Source organism: Paroedura picta, chromosome 9, assembly GCF_049243985.1.
Source record: "Paroedura picta isolate Pp20150507F chromosome 9, Ppicta_v3.0, whole genome shotgun sequence".
Lineage (NCBI taxonomy): Eukaryota > Metazoa > Chordata > Lepidosauria > Squamata > Gekkonidae > Paroedura > Paroedura picta.
The window spans coordinates 22,463,345-22,478,999 of record NC_135377.1 but is presented as its reverse complement, the minus strand read 5'-3'; the positions used below and the strand labels follow the sequence as shown (position 1 = coordinate 22,478,999).

General features: G+C 43.9%; 1 protein-coding gene across 5 annotated transcripts in view; it reads left to right on the top strand.

Moving 5' to 3' along the window:
- LOC143844575 (neural-cadherin-like) overlaps nucleotides 1–15,655 on the top strand; it is a 50,164-nt gene that overhangs the window by 17,442 nt on the left and 17,067 nt on the right. For all 5 annotated transcript variants that reach the window (XR_013234043.1, XM_077351864.1, XM_077351863.1 and 2 more), the window contains exons 13-22: nucleotides 1,978–2,227; nucleotides 3,366–3,493; nucleotides 4,169–4,355; nucleotides 4,751–4,894; nucleotides 6,972–7,255; nucleotides 8,818–10,435; nucleotides 12,296–12,389; nucleotides 13,290–13,474; nucleotides 13,946–14,178; nucleotides 15,223–15,500. Coding sequence is in view for 4 of the 5 variants with exons in the window: in XM_077351864.1 (XP_077207979.1) it covers nucleotides 1,978–2,227; nucleotides 3,366–3,493; nucleotides 4,169–4,355; nucleotides 4,751–4,894; nucleotides 6,972–7,255; nucleotides 8,818–10,435; nucleotides 12,296–12,389; nucleotides 13,290–13,474; nucleotides 13,946–14,178; nucleotides 15,223–15,500 (3,401 nt within the window). In the remaining variant the exon portion in view is untranslated. The remainder of the gene's footprint in view (nucleotides 1–1,977; nucleotides 2,228–3,365; nucleotides 3,494–4,168; nucleotides 4,356–4,750; nucleotides 4,895–6,971; nucleotides 7,256–8,817; nucleotides 10,436–12,295; nucleotides 12,390–13,289; nucleotides 13,475–13,945; nucleotides 14,179–15,222; nucleotides 15,501–15,655) is intronic.

Here is a 15,655-nt window from a genome sequence, read left to right as displayed (position 1 = left end):
ACTATTCTCTACCTTTTCCATGTGTCTTTCCATAGGTGTAAAAACATGGATGTCATTGCATATGCTGTAGGTGTGCTCTTTTGCTGCCAGACAAGCTGAGCAGTTAATTGCAGGGAAATATTGAACGAACTGCCCCCTCCTCCCCCCAAAAAATCCCTGTAATTTTGACAGGTTGGAAGATCTTCTCCTTGCTCTAATTGAGTGCTTAAATCAATATGTTATGGGGGGGAAATTTGTGCCTCAAGATTTTAAGTTTCTGGAGCTGGATATATGTATTGTGATAATAGAGAACCAGCTTGATGTAGTGTTTAAGAGCAATGTCCTCTAATCTGGAGAACTAGGTTTGATTCCTGACTCCTCCACTTATGGCCAGCTGGGTGACCTTGGGCTAATCATAGTTCTCTCACAGCTCTCTCAGCCTCTCCTACCTCACAGGGTGTCTGTTGTGGGGAAAGGAAGGCGGCAAAGTGATTGTAAGCCACTTACAATCGGCTCGGTCAAGTAGTAAGAAGCAACCATCTTCTTCTATTTGCACCTTTTGGGCTTGCAGTGCATGGGTTCAACCTGAAACAACTCACTTGTATGTCTATTAATGCAGTACATTTGTATGCTTGACAGACATGGAAACTGTTCTCCTGAGGCAGTAGTTTTGTCACCAACTTATGATGTGGTTGTTTTTATTTTATAAAGGTTGGCTTTTCGATGCATTATTCTAACTGATCTGTGTAAGTTCCTGTTGGAGAATTCTAAAATGAGATCTTCTCCTTAACTATGTGTACAACTTGATCATTTGGGGGCATTCATAAAATAGCATCATAAAGACGACCCTTATCTGTAGATGTTTCTCTTGTCCATATTTAGGTTTGTTATGTAAAAGATTACTGCCATGCATATATATTTGTCTGAACGATGTCAATCACTTTGCATTTTACCTATCAGTTATCCAACTGGTCTAGTATCTGTTTAAGTCTTTTCTTCCTAACTATTCCATGAAACTCATCTAGGTTATATTTGCAAAGAGGAGATTCTAAACTTCAGTGCATAGACTCTATATTAATTGGGTTACAAACACAAAAACACTCAGTGTATTGCAGCAATACTACTAACAATATTGCCTACAACATAATATCAAAATCAAAATCAGATATACAGTATAATATTTATACAATACTCCTTAATAAAATATTAAATCCAACATCAAATTATGTCTTGTCTCTATTTTAATAATTACTGAAGCAACCAGAACAGACTCTGCGAGCTGAAGGCTGATGTTATATCAGTAGAGTTTATACTACAACTTTGGGTTGGATGAATATTGAAATATTGGGAACTTGTTAGGATAAGTTACACATCATAGGAGGAAACAACCACTGATGAAAGTTCAACATTGAAAACGGCACAAATCTAGAGTCCGTTCTGGTTGCTTCAGTAATTATTAAAATAGAGACAAGGCATAATTTGATTTTGGATTTAATATTTTATGAAGGAGTATTGTATAAATATTGTATATCTGATTTTGATAGCCTGGGATAGGTTCTCTCTTTTTTCAGTTAGTACCTTTATGGCAGAGGACAGGAAGGCCTGGAGGATCATTGTCCATGGGGTCACGAAGGTCAGACATGACTTCACAACTAACCACAACACGTTTATTCACAACCACCTGTTTTTCCACGTTGTAGTTGATTACAACAGAATATAATCATAAAAGCAATAAGAAATGAATGCGCAAAGCACATAGATGTAGTACCATTCACAAAAGTCAGTTTAGAAAGAGTTGATGTTACTTCCAGGGGGCTGGTTGACAAGGGTTTACCTTCAGCTTACTTTCAGAACTCCAATGGAGAACTTGCCCTATGGCTTTTATGAGGAGATCATTTTATAGACCATGTGCAGTCCTGTCCCTAGGAATCTTCCATGCAGGGAGAGGGTGCGTGACTTAAACATGCCTTTTTATAACTCTTGCCTTTCTGTTTCTAGACTGTCAAAGCTACATCCCCTGTTGGTGATCCAAGGATTACGTATAGCCTTGAGGAGGGTCAGGTTCCAGAGACCAACATGCCTGTTCGTTTCTACCTCAAGCCGAATAGAGCAGATGGGTCTGCTTCACTTCTGGTTGCTGAACCTCTGGACTTCGAGGCCACCAGGTTTTTCACACTAAGAATTAAGGCTCAAAATGTAGCTATGATTCCTCTAGCATCTTTCATCACTGTTTGTATTAATATAACAGGTGAGTTACCTTCTCAGTGAACAGTTTGTTACTGGCTGTAGGTATTTATTTACTGGGGAATTACAGAAATGTATAAAAAACAAACTGGATTGCATTTGACCCAACTTTAAACTACCCAAATGTATCTAGTGATATAATTTCAAAATATTAGTTTTGTGTTTAAATGAAAAAGCCTGGAGTATATTTTTAAATAAATTTATTTTCCACACATAATTGTAGCATACCCAAAATCTTGATAATCTTCCCCCTCCTTTTAGAGTAAAAAAAAATTCCTCTGCACGTGTAACGTTTTATATATTGGTAGTATGGACTCCTGCTTAATCCCTCCGAATTCTGGCCTGTGTTTCGACACTTCTTTATCTCTGACCAAGTGAGCTTTGACTCACAAAAGCTTTTCTCTGGAAACGTTGTTCTTTAAGGTCTCACAAGAGCCATTGGTTGTGCCTTAAACCTAGTGGGTGTGTTTACACATGGTGGAAAGTGGTTAGCTACAAGAAAAGTCTTGTTGTGCAAGTATGCATTAGCAGTCATGAAAGAAGCTTCACAAATGTTAACAGCAAGGGGGAATGAATAACATTTCCACCCATGTGGAAATAATATACTACTAGTAAAACATTGCTACCCTGATCTGGATAGCTCAGGTTAGTCTGATCTCATCACGACTCAGAAGCTAAGCACAGTCAGCCCTGGGAGACTGTGACTTTGAAAGGGAGACCACATCATGGAATACCAGGGCAGTGACGTGGAGGCAGCCAATGGCAAACCATCTCTGAACATCTCTTGCCTTGAAAACCCCACAGGGTCTCTATAAGTCAGCTGTGACTTGGTGGCAAAGAATCTCTCAGCAACACCCAAACATTGCCATGTTAGATTAAAATTTGAAGCTACGAGCTGACTTGACTAGCCTGATCTGGTCAGATGGTGGAAACTATGCAGGGTCAGTCCTGGTTGGTCCTTGGATGGGAGACTACCAAAGAGGTCCAGGCTTGTGACACAGTGGCAGGCAATGGTAAACTACCTCTGTTGTCTTAAATCCCTATGGGGTCACCATAAGTAGAGGGTAACTTGATGGCAAAATATTAATACTAACACTAAAATTTGAAGTTAAGATGACTCAGTATGCCCTTTTGTTCTGCAGATGTAAATGATAACGTTCCATTCTTCACATCTACTACCTACGAAGCTTCTGTACCTGAAGGGGCAGTTGTTGGCAGCTCTGTTGTGCAGGTTGTAGCTACTGATCTGGACTCTGGACTCCATGGAGAGGTTTGTCTCCCTTTTGAAAAAAACAAAACTTTAAGTGAGTAGAATATGCAAAGCTAACGGCACTTAGAATCATAGAATAATAGAGTTGGAAGGGCCCTCATGGGTCATCTAGTCCAACCCCCTGCACTATGCAGGACACTCACATCCCAATCGCTCATCTACTGTAACCTGCCACCCCTTTGCCTTCACAGAATCAGCCTCTCCGTCAGATGGCTATCCAGCCTCTGTTTAAAAATTTCCAAAGATAGAGAACCCACCACCTCCCGAGGAAGCCTGTTCCACCGAAAAACTGCTCTGTCAGGAACTTCTTCCGGATGTTTAGATGGAATTTCTTTAGAATTAATTTTATCCCATTTGTTCTGATCTGTCCCTCTGGGGCAAGAGAGAACAACTCTGCTTCATCCTCCATATGCCACCTTTTAAATACTTGAAGATGGTTATCAGATCCCCTCTCAGTTGTCTCCTCTCTAGGCTAAACAGACCACTTGCTGCTGTTCAGTTTATCTCGGATACTGCATGCATAGCTGTGAGCCCCAATGGCTAGTCTTTCTTTCCTTGAGTCCCCATCTGTGAAAAGGGGGCAGTAATGCTGACCTGTCTTTGGGCTGCTGTGAATGTGCATGAAGTAAGGATTGTAAAACAACATACCTTACTTGGAATATTCTTCAACCACAGGTACACTATGTAATACTGAAGGACCCTGCTGATGATTACCAGTACTTCTCTATTGACCGCAAGGTGGGAATCATTTCCACCAAGGCATCATTTGATAGAGAGAAGAGAGGATCATATTTGATTGAAGTCCAGTCTTGTGATTCTTCTGACTCCGCCAGGCCTGGTATCTATAGGCAGCCCAACACAGGTAACCTCAAGGGGTTTAAAAACCATGGGATGGAGATGAAAAGCAGATAAACGTTTGACCAGCTATGAACAAATAAAGGGAAGAGTCTTCTGGATCAGTGCTAGCTATCTAAGTATTGGCTTGAATTTTCAGAATAAATATTTGTACACTTTTCAAAGAACTGACATTAATGACAAGTTCCCAGGCGGACGGGGTTGTACTTCTGTTTACTACACCAGTCTTGGCAAAGCCTCTCGAGATGCTGGGAAGCAAGGCCATACTGGGTGAGCACTTCAAGTCCTCAGTCCCACTGGTAATAAAGAACATCCTTGTATCAAAAAAGCCTCAGAACTATGTAGGGAGGTGGTCATGTTCAAAAGCCATTGAATGAAATAATTTATGGTTACTTCTTTCAGATACAGCATATGTGCGGGTTTTTATTAGTGACATAAATGACAACGCTCCTGCCTTCCCACATTCAGTGTATGAAATTAACGTCGACGAAGACAAGGATGTTGGGTATGTTGTTTTGACAGCCACAGCAAATGATAAAGATGAAGGTATGAACATGCAGTTCTTTGTGCATTGTGCAGTCTTGGCAGAAGCACCTCTTTATAAGCTAATAAAGCCCTTCAGTTTTATAACTGAAAGAAGACTTTGAAGTATAATGCAGTTGACCTAGAAGTCCAAAGGCCAACAAGGTTTTATTCAAGGTGTGAGTGTCCGTGTGCATGCACACTTCCTCAGACAACCTTGAATAAAACTTTGTTGGCCTTAAAGGTGCCTTTGGACTCAAATTTTGTTCTGGTACTTCAGATCAACATGGCTACCCACCTGAATCTATCTTTATAGTTGACGTAGAAGTTATTTTTGTGAAGTATATCATATACATTAGTACCTTGTTCAGTTCTCCCCCTGTGCAACAATTGTTTTTATTCATTTATATTTAATAATTTAATCATAATATAAAAGCCAACTTGGTGTAGAGCTTAGGAGTGCCCACTTCTAATCTGGCAAGCTAGGTTTGATTCCCTACTCCCCCACATACAACCAACTAGGTGACTTTGGGCTCATCACAGCACTGATAAAGCCGTTCTGACTAGGAGTAATATCAGGACTTTCTCAGACTCACCTACTTCACAGGGTGTTTATTGTGGGGAAAGGGAAGGCGAATGTAAGATGCTTTAAGACTCCTTCTAGTAGACAAAAGTGTCATATAAGAACCAACTCTTCTTCTATTTTTCACAGAGTGGCCAACCAGTTCCTCTGGAGGGCCAACAACAATGCATAGAGACTGAGATTTTCTCCTAATGTTGCCTCCTGGCTCTGGGATTCAGAGGCTGGCTGGCTCTGAATGTGGAGGTTCCCCTTGGTCACCATGGCTGGTACCCATTAACTAGACCCATCCTCCATGAACTGATCTTGTCCCCTTTTAAATCTGTTTATTCCTGCGGCCATCTTTACATCCTCTGTCCACGAACTCCACATTCTGTCCTGAATCTACTACCTATCAGCTTCATTGGATGCCCTCCAGTTCTAGTATTTTGGGACAGGGAGCAAAAATTCTCTTTGTCAACTCTCTCCACCCCATGCATAATTTGATGAACCTCTATTATGTCCCTCCTTAATCATCTCTTTCCTATACTGAGAAGCCTCAGAGTCTTCTTTCCTCATAGAGAAGCTGCTTCAAGCCCCTAATTATCTTGATTGTCCTGTACTTTGTCTAGCTCTACAATGTCCTTTTTGAAATACATTGACCAGAACTGTGCGCTGTATGCCAAAAGAGGCTGCACCATAGATCTATAGAATCATGGAATCATAGAATCATAGAGTTGGAAGGGGCCATTCAGGCCATCTAGTCCAACCCCCTGCTCAACGCAGGATCAGCCCTAAGCATCCTAAAGCATCCAAGAAAAGTGTGTATCCAACCTTTGCTTGAAGACTGCCAGTGAGGGGGAGCTCACCACCTCCTTAGGCAGCCTATTCCACTGCTCAGAACTACTCTGACTGTGAAAATTTTTTTCCTGATATCTAGCCTATACAGGGACATTATAACATTAGCGGTTTTATTTTCAATTCCTTCCCTAATAATCCCTAACATAGAGTTTGTCTTTATCACCACCGCAGCACACTTCGTTGGCACTCTCATTGAGCTACCCACTATGACCCCAAGATCTTTTCCACTCTCAGTTTCAACAAATTCAGACTTCATTAGCCTGGACTTGAAGTTGGGATTTTTTTTTGTCCCAAGCTGCATCACCTTACACTTACCAACACTGAACGTAATTAGCCACACTGTTGCCTGCCCACCCACCCACTTTGTGGAGATCTTCTTGGAGTTCTTCACAGTCAGACTTTGTTTTCACCATTGTGAATAATGTCTTTTCTTTTGCAAACTTGGCCACTACACTACTCATCCCTAGTTCTAGATCAGGGGTAGTCAACCTGCGGCCCTCCAGATGTCCATGGACTACAATTCCCAGGAGCCCCCTGCCAGCATTCGCTGGCAGGGGGCTCCTGGGAATTGTAGTCCATGGACATCTGGAGGTTCGCAGTTTGACTACCCCTGTTCTAGATCAATGTGTAGTCATGGTTAACAAGGTAGGATGGTGAAAACCTGGTATGTTTCCTCTTCAGGGTCAAATTCCAGGCTAAGATACCAGATTACTTCGGGAAATGCGCGGGGAGATTTTGATGTGGAACCAGAATCTGGGGCCATCTTGGTTGCTCAAGGTCTAGACTATGAAGAAGAGCAACACTATGAGCTTCAGTTGGTGGCCTCTGATGGAAAATGGGAGAACCACGCTCTTGTTATCGTCAGTGTAATTAATAAGAATGATGAAGCCCCAGTCTTTGCTCAGAATGAATATCACAGCAGCATCTTAGAGGAACTTACCAATCTCCCTGTAGTTGTTTTACAGGTAAGACAATTTCATTTATTTATTTGTATCCTGCCATCCTCAAATGGAGGGATGGTCCTGATGTAACAAGGAACCACGGTTGTCTGGGTTTTTTTTTCAGATCAAGTATTTCTTCTTAACCTTTTGCATACCTGGCTAATTAGTTATTTCCACCTTTCCAGCCACCTACGGTTTGCCATTATTTTGTATCCAGCAAACTATGGCTTGTGTATTCCCTACAAACCAAATAGTGATCAAACCACTGTTGGGAATTAGGATATATAGGGAGAGCACAAACCATAGTTTCTTGGTTCAGATGTAACAGCAAATAATGTGCTCCTGTAAAAGACTGAATAACTGACTGTTTACATGCAGGCTGGAGGACACTCAATGGTTCTTTACATAGCAAAAGTTGGGTTGATTTTATGTTTGGAACTTACCAAACCCAGAATATTTCCCCCCAGAGGCCTTGTTACTATTCAAAGACACTGGCATAAAGAGAATTAGATTTTTTTCTTATTGCAAAACATTCTCAGTCACTCCCCTATTATGGTGAAGTCCACTATATTTGAACTTGAAGAACAATTCTGAAAGATAAATATTTGTTAACACTTTCAGGACAATTTACATATTAAAAAAGTACCCAAAGGAAAATTGTTTTGTTCTGAATATCAGTCTTATGAGCTCTAACATTAGAGTTTGGATCTGCTTCCATTGCTTGTAAGGGGAGGGGGTACAGTTTGCTCGTTCTTGTGTTTTGGACTTTCTCTCTATAAAATGAAGGTGCATACTAATTTAACAAATTTAAGGAAAACTCAATATTCTGAAAGTGTACCAAAAGCGGAGCATGGGAGGAAAGAACTGTTGATCAAGGAAATACATGGCCCTCAACACTTCATGTTTTGTAGTTCTGCTTTGGATCTTGACTTTACTTTCTGAAAGAGGTTTTATTGCTCCTGCATGCTGTCCATTCAGTGACATACCTAACCTATTTGGAGCCTGGGACAGGTGGCTGGGTGATGCTTGATGACACTGGGGCAGAGTTCGGTGATGCGGGGACATGCCCAGGTGGGCTCTGTCAGGAGCTGGAGCCCTGGCCTCCTCCATCTGCCCTCCAACCCACTGTCTCCCAAGCACGCAGTGGGGCAGGAGAGCTGCTCTGGCTAGGAAGCATCCTGCAGAACTCGTCACTACCATCATGGGACCTTCCTTCTGGGAGCAGCCAAAGAAGCAGTGACCCAAAGGGGAAGGAACAGCCAACCCACAGAGCCCCACTGACCTGGAGAGTTGCCTACATAGGCTGCCATCTTCCAAGCAGGCTAGACTGGCTGGAGCAGGCAAAGTGGCCCCACCGCTGGCACCCTGGCCTGCCCTGCTTAAAGGTGCCACAGTGCTGTGTGTTCACCGTGTCAGGGGAAAGAATCACGCAGCCGGCAGACTAGGGGGCAAGGGGACTGGCAGCTCAGTGGCGCCCCCCAGGAAGTGGCACTCCTTAGATACTGTGTTCACTATAGAATAAAAGGTCTACCCCCACACTCTTCATCCTGCAAAGTGTTACTCATAATTTCTGTGCTGCTTTTCAGGTTTCTGCTATAGATCCTGACCAAGAAGCTAATAAGGGTGCTCTTCGCTATTCGCTGCATGGACAAGGTGCCCCAAAGGAGTTCAGCATTGAGGAGCACACAGGGGAAGTCATTGCAAATGAGAAGCTAGACCGAGAAAAGAGATCTGTGTGGCGCTTCCTAGTCCTTGCCACAGATGAGGATGGTGAGGGGCTAACCGGCTTTACAGATGTCATCATAGAAGTGACAGATGTGAACGACAATTCCCCTCTTTTCCTTTGCATCTCAGAGGGCTGCTTTACGGGGCAGATCCCTGAAGATTCTCCAGCTGACTCCAGTGTAATGGAAATGTCAGCAGTTGACCTCGATGATCCCAGAGCTGGGAAGAATGCAGTGATTACCTATAGCATCATTCGGAATGTCCGAAATGAAATTAACCTTGATTTGTTCTCAATCGATCCAGTTACTGGCACCATTTACACTGTGCTAGGATCCTTAGACAGGGAGGAACAAGGCAAATACCTGGTTGTAGTTGAAGCCAAAGATGGAGGGGGTCTTACTGGAACGGGGACTGCCACTATCTTGGTGACGGACATAAATGACCACGCTCCAGCCTTTACGCAGAAGATTTATACGGCCTTTGTCTCCGAAGATGCAAGCCTTAACGCTGAAGTTACTGAGCTCCCAGCCATCGATAGTGACGAAGGAGAAAACAGCAGGCTGACTTTCAGTATTGTGGGAGGAGACGATGACCGCAAATTCTTTATTGAGTCTGACAAAACGAGCACGCATGGTATTATACGGCTGCGGAAACGGGTAGACTTTGAGAAGCCTCACGAACGGGTGTTTAACTTGACGGTGAAAGCTGAGGACCTGGATTTCTTCAGCATCGCCTACTGTGTCATCTATGTGGAGGACTCCAATGACCACCCCCCTATGTTTTACCCACAGTTTTATGAGGTGGCTGGTCTGGCTGAAGATGTTCCCATTGGTACTAAAGTTGTTCAGGTTATTGCTGTTGATCTCGATTCTGGGCTGAATGGGAGGTTCTCCTATCGCCTGTCAATCAAGTCAGACCCAAGAGGTCAGTTTTCTGTGGCTAGCGATGGCTGGGTGATAGTGGCAGGACCACTAGATTATGAGGCCGTGGCGCAGTACCGCCTTGTGGTCATTGCCACAGATATGGGGCAGCCTGCCATGAGTGGCAGTGCCACAGTCCTTGTGGCGCTTCTGGATATAAATGATAATGGGCCAGAGTTTGATGCTCCTTACAGCCCGGTAGTTTGGGAAAACACTCCATCTCCTCAGGTTGTCCCGATGAACGAAACTTCGACGTTGTTGTATGCGAAAGACCGGGACAGCTCGCCTAACGGGGCTCCTTTCTCCTTTCACTTACTGAGTGACATGGGCAGCGTGACCTACTTTAACCTGCGGGACTTCAACAACGGTAGTGCCATGCTCACCGCACTGCATACCTTTGACAGAGAAGCCCACAAGGTGTTTTACCTGCCCATTCTGATTGTTGACAGTGGCAGCCCACCCATGAGCTCAACCAACACGCTGACGGTTAATATTGGAGACCGAAATGACCACCCTCATGCTGCTGGCTCCATGGAATGCCACGTCTTCAGTTTCAATGGTAAGGGGAAGGTGGTGAAGCTTGCTTGTTTGAACTGATAGGGCTAACCTGTGTTTGAACTGATAGGGCTAACCTGAGGCTGCCGTACAGCCATGAGCAGAATTTCATGGTGGAGGATTTAAACTGGCACAGAATTGAGCACATTTTTATTCTTCTAAAGCAGGGGTAGTCAACCTGTGATCCTCCAGATGTCCATGGAGTACAATTCCCATGAGCTGGCAGGGGCTCATGGGAATTGTAGTCCATGGACATCTGGAGGACCACAGGTTGACTACCCCTGTTCTAAAGAACAAGTTTGTAAGCCTTCTTTATGGAACTTTGAATATGCATAGACACTTCCTGTCCAAACTCTCCTACTGATCCAGTGTTTCTTGCATGTATGGTGTAAGCATGCTCCTATGCACATGAGACAAATAGCTCATTTTATACTTCCCAAAACGTTGCTTCCCGAAGATCAGAGAATCCCCCAGAGTAATGTGTGATTAAAGGGGTTGTCGCAGGGGACAGTGTCAGCAGCCCTATCTTGGAGGTATAAAATTAGAAGTTATACATTTTATAAATTAGAGATTTATGGAGTTAAGCGTGGGTTGGAGGGAGTTGACAAAGTGAAATTTTACTCCCTCTCACAAAATACTAGAACTCAAGGGCATCTCACAAAGCTAATGGACATTAGATTCAGAACAGAGAAAAGAAAATACTTATTTACACAGAGAGCAATTAAAACATTGTGCCAGAGATGTTGCGATGGCCACAGGAATAAACAGATTTAAAAGGGGATTAGATAGATACATGGAGGGTAAGTCTATCAATGGCCTTTTCAGTCCTGGCCCCATCCTGGTGGAATGAGCTCCTGGAAGAGCTAAGGGCCATGATGGAGCTTTCGCAGTTCCACAGGACCTGCAGGATGGAACTCTTCCACCAGGCATTTGGTTGAGGCCAAGGTAATTAAAATGGAGGCCCCTCCTCAACTCAGCCAGGACAGCAGACTCTCCCCTCCATAAGTCCCCTGAGGCACCAGGGAAGGGAGGTTGTTGAGTGGGAGCTGGGGATATGATGTGGTTTAGTGTTGGCTGTCGGGGTAGGTTAAGGTTTTAAGGTGGGGATTGTTCTCATTGTTTTATTGTTGACTGTGGGATATTATCGTTGTAACCTGCCACGAGCAAGCATTGCTGGGAACGGCAGGTAAGAAATTATTATTATTATTAGATTTATATCCCGCCACTCCCTTGCGGCTCGTGGTGGGTAACAATATCACAAATCCCCATTAAAACCCCATAAAAATAATAATAACATTGCCAATATTACCGGCACGGCAAGAACGGCAGCTCAACTTCCCCTCCGTCCCTCCCACTACTAGCGGGTGGAGAGGAGGTCCTGATGATGTTTTGCTTCGGGTCCGGAACCCGAGTCCCCCGGGGGGGGCATAGATCTATTATCAGCCCCGGCCTCAACCATAAACCTGTTTTTTAAATTAAATAAAGAAATAAATAATATTAACCGTGGTGATGACTGAGGGGAACTTCCACATTCAGAGGCTCTAAATCTTTGAATCCTGGGAGTCAAGAGGCAACATCAGGAGATGGCCTCATCTTCTGTGCCTTGTTCTTGGCCTTCCAGTGGAACTGATCAAACCCTGTGTGAGAAAGGATGATGAACTGGATTGACCACTGGTCCGATCGAGCAGTGCTTTTCTTCTGTCCTTATTTTCTCTCATACTTTCCTTGTAAGCTGCTTTGAGACTCCTTTGGGTAGATAGAGAAAAGCGGCATATAAGAACCAACCCTTCTTCTAGCTGAAGAAACAAACATCACCCAAGAATAAAATGGCGATGCGTGTTAAGCTCTCGTCCTGTTATTTTAGGTATGCTGCCCACAACAGTACTGGGTCAGATTTATGCACCAGATAAAGATGATTGGGATCACAAGACATACCACTTTGAAGGCAAAGAGCCAAAGTAAGTTTTATTTTCCAAAAAAATGGATGATGAAGGTGAGCATCAGAAATAGGCAACTGTTCTTAGACTAATGTAGTACAGGACGCGTCCTCCTGGCCTGTACTCGTCTGTACCTCTTCCCCCTGCACACTTCAGAGCCCTGCTTTGGCTATTTCTGAGGATCTGCTATTCCCCGAGGGGAAACTTCAGGGAGCACCGTGCACTACAGAAAAGAGGGGAAAGCCAGGAAGTCCTACTTTTCAGAATCTGTGGATAGCTGGATACACATCTCTGCATGTTGATGCTTTCTGCCTTCACATCTGCCCTCTATGAGAAACCTTAATGCACATTCTTACAAGGAAGCTTATGCTCAGATTCTTATGAGCTGCTTTCTAGGCTATCAGGAAGCTAAATGTTTGGATCACAAATCAGTGTGGATGTTGCCTGTTTTCTGAAAGAGGTCTGTTGATTGAAAGAGAAACATGGAACTCACTTTTAAATGACGACAGCTGTCGTTTACTTGGGTAATGTGCATCAGTGGCAAGACAGCTGGATCGAGAACTTCCACTAAATGGGAGATGAGAGTTGTTTGGTGGCTGTTTCCTTGCAGCATACGAATGAAGCCAAGCAAGGCAGTGCCAACACGCCGAGCAGAGGACTGTTTAGAAAGTACACCGAGATTGGGAACTTCTGGTTGGTTGCTGCCTGGTTGGCCTAAGGCAAACATACAGACGTGGGGTCTGTTCTGATAAGGAATGAACAGCAAGAAGCAAGGGCAAATCAAAGTCAGTGGGTCAGCATTGTAGTAAATAGCAGTTTGCACACATGTGACCTGTGGGGTGCGAAGGCATTGTGCGTCTTAGCCACAAATCTGATTGAACACGAATGTTGCAAGCAGAAGATGTGTTTTTTTCTTCCTAGGTATTTTGTCCTCAGTGAGAACTCTGGCTTACTCAGTATCAAAAAAGGAACCCCCCCAGGAACATATAACATAAAAGTGAAGGTGACAGACGGCATCTGGCCTGATGTGACCTCTACCGTAAAGGTGGTTGTGAAGGAAATCACAGAAGAAGCTGCTCACAATGCGGGGTCTCTCCGGATCAGAGGTAAAAGACCCAGTCCATTAACATCAGCCATGCTAGTATATTTCATCCCATTTATTTATTTATTTATTTGGTGTATTAGCAGCCCAGCTTTCTCACTGAGACTGGAGATGTATTGCAGAGTTCAGAAAGGGAAGAAATGTAATCCATACAGTTCAGGGCATTGAATGAACAATGCTGTAGGACTGGAAATACAAAATGGGCCGATACAATAATAGAAGGCCCTGGGAATCCCACCCAAATAATAATAGAAGGCCCTGGGAATCCCACCCAAAAATGCTGGGTGGGGGCATGTGGCTTTCCATATCAGGGGAGGGGGGAACCCTTCATGCAGGGAGCCTGAAAACAAAAGTGGGTGTTTGCATTTGGTCAGCTGTTGCCCAGGCAGAGGACTTATATGCTCATATATTGTTCCTTTCCATTTCATCGCCTAAGGAATGGAAATTTAGATATATATGTATGTGTGTGTTGCAGGTATTACTGCAGAAGGCTTTGTGTATCAGTCATCTGACAGTGAAAGTATGTACAGCCAAATGAAGAAGATTTTTTCAGAAATCATACCTGCCAAGCTTGAAAACATCCAACTCTTCAGTGTCACGAACAGCCCACATGAACCGCAAGGAGTAGACGTTTGGTTTGCAGCTCATGGATCGTCCTATTATAAAGCAGAAAAACTCAATGGGAATGTTGCAGCCGCCAAAGCTCGGGTATGCATTTTTGTCCTTCCCTTTTTCCCCATTCAGAATTACTGTCCACTTCCAGTAGTCCACAGTTCTTACAAAGTGATGTCCCCAGAGGAGCTGTCATGTTTCTCTCGGGCAGAAATGGTCACTGGTGCCGGATATGGAACCAGCAAACACCCATCTAACAGTTCATTCATACTTTGAAAAATATGGCCTTTGTGGCACATTACGCACAAATGCACAGAGCTACAAAACTAAGCCATTCTGTATATATACAATTTATTGACATTTATATAAAGTCTAGAGCAGGAGTAGTCAAACTGCCGGCCCTCCAGATGTCCATGGACTACAATTCCCATGAGCCCCTGCCAGCAAATGCTGGCAGGGGCTCATGGGAATTGTAGTCCATGGACATCTGGAGGGCCTCAGTTTGACTACCCCTGCTCTAGAGGCTTACTGAATCTCTTCCCTGAAACAGCAAGTGGGAAAATGATTAAACACCCTCTTTGTACACTACTTCACTATGCACAGCCTTCGCCCTTCCTGGTGCTGCTTTATTTATTAAAAATGACACGGGGGGGAGGGGTTTAACATACACTGCTTGAATTTAAATGATGGTTTAGTGGTTAGGACTGGCAGCTTCTAATCTGGTGAGCTGGGTTTGATTCCCCACACCTGGGTGGGGTGACCTTGGGTGGGGTGACCTTGGGCTGAGTGACCTTGAGCCCGTCACAGCCCTGATAGTGCTATTCTCACAGAGCAGTCCTGCCAGAGCTCTCCCAAACCCACCTATCTCACAGGGTGTCTATTATGGGGAGAGGAAAGGAAGGTGATTGAAAGCCGCTTTGAGCCTCCTTCAGGCAGTGAAAAGCTGGATATAGAAACCAACTCTTCTTCTTACAACTGCATGCATTCAAGTTCAGAGACTAGTAAAGACAAGATGCCTTGCATGATCATTTGTTCACCTCTAGTCTTCAGTCTGATGTTGTTGGTCCGGAAGTCTTGACTGTTCAGCTTACTTAAAATCTATATTAAAAAGCAGTCACTGAAATGACATCTTACCTACAGCTGGAGACCATTTTGAATATCAGCATCAGCCAAGTAGGCATAGATGAGTGTTGGGCTGCAAACTGCTCTCATAGCACTGGATGCATCAGTAGGAACGAATTCAGTCCTCTTCCCTCAATCATTTCTTCTGGAAGTGTTTTGCTGGCCTCTGTGACGGTGACAAGCAAATCCCAGTGCGTCTGTGAAGCTCGGGAGAGGAAGCATCGCTCCTGTGCCTCTTACCAGATGAATCCATGTTTTAATGGCGGCACCTGTATGGACACAGACCAGGGTTACAGGTCAGTAAACTGGATCATGATGGTTCAGATCTTTCCTAAACAGAATATATTTTTTAAAAAGAGGTAGAAGTGGTTGTAATAATTCATTAGTACATATGTAACACTTTAGAGCAGCCTTTTCCAACCTTTTGATCTTGGAGTAGCCCCTGAAATAA